Raw genomic sequence first — 2529 nt, forward strand, 5'->3', positions numbered from 1 at the left:
CACTTGGACCCGTGATTTTTCATGCTGTGTTACCTTCATTCCGTGTCGTGTTACCTTGTCCCATGACGTGTTACGCTTCCGCTAGCTCATGACGTGTTACGCTTCCGCGTTCCGTGTCGTGTCGTGTTACGCTTCTGCAAAGCTAGACCGCTGATTAGAGGGTGATCCCTCACGAGGCGGTTTCCATGGGGTGGGTGTTACCTGCCCCGTAATGGGCCTAAGAAGGAGGGTCAGTTATAGTGTGTAACCAGAAAAGCAATACAAGGAAGGCTCAAGACTCACGGCTACTTGAGAAGATTAAAAAACCAAAAATGCTTGTGAGAGAACATTTGAAAATTTGGGCGGGAGGGAGTCTGTGAGTGAGAGTGAGAGAGAGAGAGAGAGAGAGAGAGAGAGAGAGAGAGAGAGAGAGACACACACACACACACACACACGCTCTGCAGAAACCCTTACAGCAAGCTTGATCTCATCCGATCCCTAGGGTATTTCTCTCTGCCATGTCCGCTTCTTCTCCACCGCAGCGCACGCACAGGCCCCGCCTGCCGCTCTCCGACCTTTCCAACCTCTCCTTATCTCTCCCGCCTTCCTCCTTCTCGAAGGCCTCTCCCTCCGCAGACAAGAAGCAGAAGCAGAAGAAGCCCCGGGCCTGTCCACCTGACACGGCACCTGAGCCCCTCCCTTCGCAGTCCTGCGGCAGCCTTGAGTTCGTCCGGAAGGAGAGAGGATCTTGCCCGTGCGAAGATGAGACACGAGATGGCGGCAACGCTTCTGATACAGAAACGGTTGAGAACATGCAGGTGTCTTCCGTTCAAGATGACGCGATCGTCTGCACACCTTCTTCATCCTCTGTGGTCAGTGCTTCTAATACAAGAGATGGAGTATCTGGCGCGGATGAGGTGGTTCTCTATCGTCGTCGCTCGAAGCCTCCTGCAAGTTGCCCGCCATTGAAGAGAAGGTTTGATTTCTTCTCGGCGCAGAAAACTAAGAAAGAAGGTGCTACAGTTGTGCAGGTAAACTAATCAGCTCCATTGTTTTGGTCATTTCGCTGCGTAATTGATAATTTTGTTGCATAATCGATGAATCTGTTAGCGTATTGTTCCATAGTGCATATCCACCGAGGAAAGCTGATTGTTTCTTGTCAAATTTGTCCAAATCATGTTGTTCCTTAATTGATAATTTGTTGATACATCTGTCCGGTCATAATGCACAATCAATGAAGACAGCTGTGCAGGCAAACTGATCAGCTCCATGGTTTCAATCATTTTGCTGCCTAATCGATAAATTTGTTGCGCAATCGATGAATTCCATCATTTTGCTGCCTAATTGATAAATTTGTTGCGCAATCGATGAATCTGTTCAGCCATCTTGCTGCACAATGCTTAATCACTGAAAAGTCTATTGCTTCCTGTCAAATTTGTTCTAATGGATAACCTGTTGCGTCATTGATAAATCTATTCAATGTTGTTGCCTGATCGATATTCTGTTGAACCATTGATAACTCTATTCAGCCACAATGCATAATCATCGAAGATAGATGTGCAGGTAAACTGATCAGCCCCATGGTTTATATGAGTTTGCTGCCTAATCGATTATTTTACTGCACAATCGATGAATCTTTTAAACCATCTTTGCACAATGCATAATAACTGGAAAGTTGGTCGCTTCCTGTCATTATTGTTCTAATCATGTTGTTGCCCAACCGATAGTCTTGTTGCACAATTGATACATCTATTCAATCATAACGCGTAGTCATTGAAAACTCGGTTTGTGTTCATTCCCCTCTTCTTTTGACAGGAAACCGGCAAAAGGAGCCGTGCGAAGAGGCGCTGGTCTCTTCCTGGTTCTCGGTCCAAGCAATGGCTTCCAGAGAATTTTGTGGCGGCGCAAAAATCTTACTTCGCTGAAGTGGATGCCTTCCAGCTCTCAGAAGAAGAAGCTGATTCTCAAGATGAGGGCTAAGCTAATGGTTGCTGCTCCTCCTATATTAGGGTTTTCTAACACCAGAATCAAATTGCCCAATTTGACCTACAGCGGCACTGTAAAGTTTACCATAACATGAAGGCTAAGGTATCATGGCTGCGCTGCAGATGCTACATTAGGGCTCTCTAACACCAGACTCAATTTGCCCTCTTTGACCTTGTAATGGTACTGTAAAATTTCCCAGTGGGGCTTTGACAAACTTTAGGGAAGTACAATTGAATGTTGTATACTGCATTATGTAATAATCATTGAATATCTATGCTTCTAATCTAATGTTTGTAATGCTTGTGAGTTCAAAACGTGCACTTGAGGATGAAATTCTTGCCATGTTAGGTAAGACAAGATCCAAAGCTCAGGTTTATAAGGTTCTGTACAGGAAGATGCCAACGTGGTTTAGGCTTGATGTTACAACTTGTGTAATTATCTATCATTTTTTCTAATACCACTTGCATATTTACAATGAAATTCTAGCAATATTTGCTCGTAGGTGATAAGAGGTTTGTGCACTAGCGCTATGTGTTGACTTATTCCAAATGTGATTATTTACAA

General features: G+C 44.6%; 1 protein-coding gene across 1 annotated transcript; it reads left to right on the plus strand.

The window, feature by feature from the left end:
- Positions 1–350: 350 nt before the first annotated feature.
- LOC148019087 (uncharacterized) lies at positions 351–2189 on the plus strand. Its single transcript, XM_087701415.1, has 2 exons — positions 351–1010; positions 1795–2189. Exons 1-2 carry the CDS (start codon positions 498–500, stop codon positions 1957–1959), a joined length of 678 nt encoding a protein of 225 aa, XP_087557541.1. The 5' UTR covers positions 351–497; the 3' UTR covers positions 1960–2189.
- The last annotated feature ends 340 nt before the right edge of the window (positions 2190–2529 follow it).

This window comes from Lygodium microphyllum, chromosome 20, assembly GCF_053477565.2.
Source record: "Lygodium microphyllum isolate KBCC chromosome 20, Lygodium_microphyllum_v1.1.10, whole genome shotgun sequence".
In the NCBI taxonomy this organism is placed as follows: Eukaryota; Viridiplantae; Streptophyta; class Polypodiopsida; order Schizaeales; family Lygodiaceae; genus Lygodium; species Lygodium microphyllum.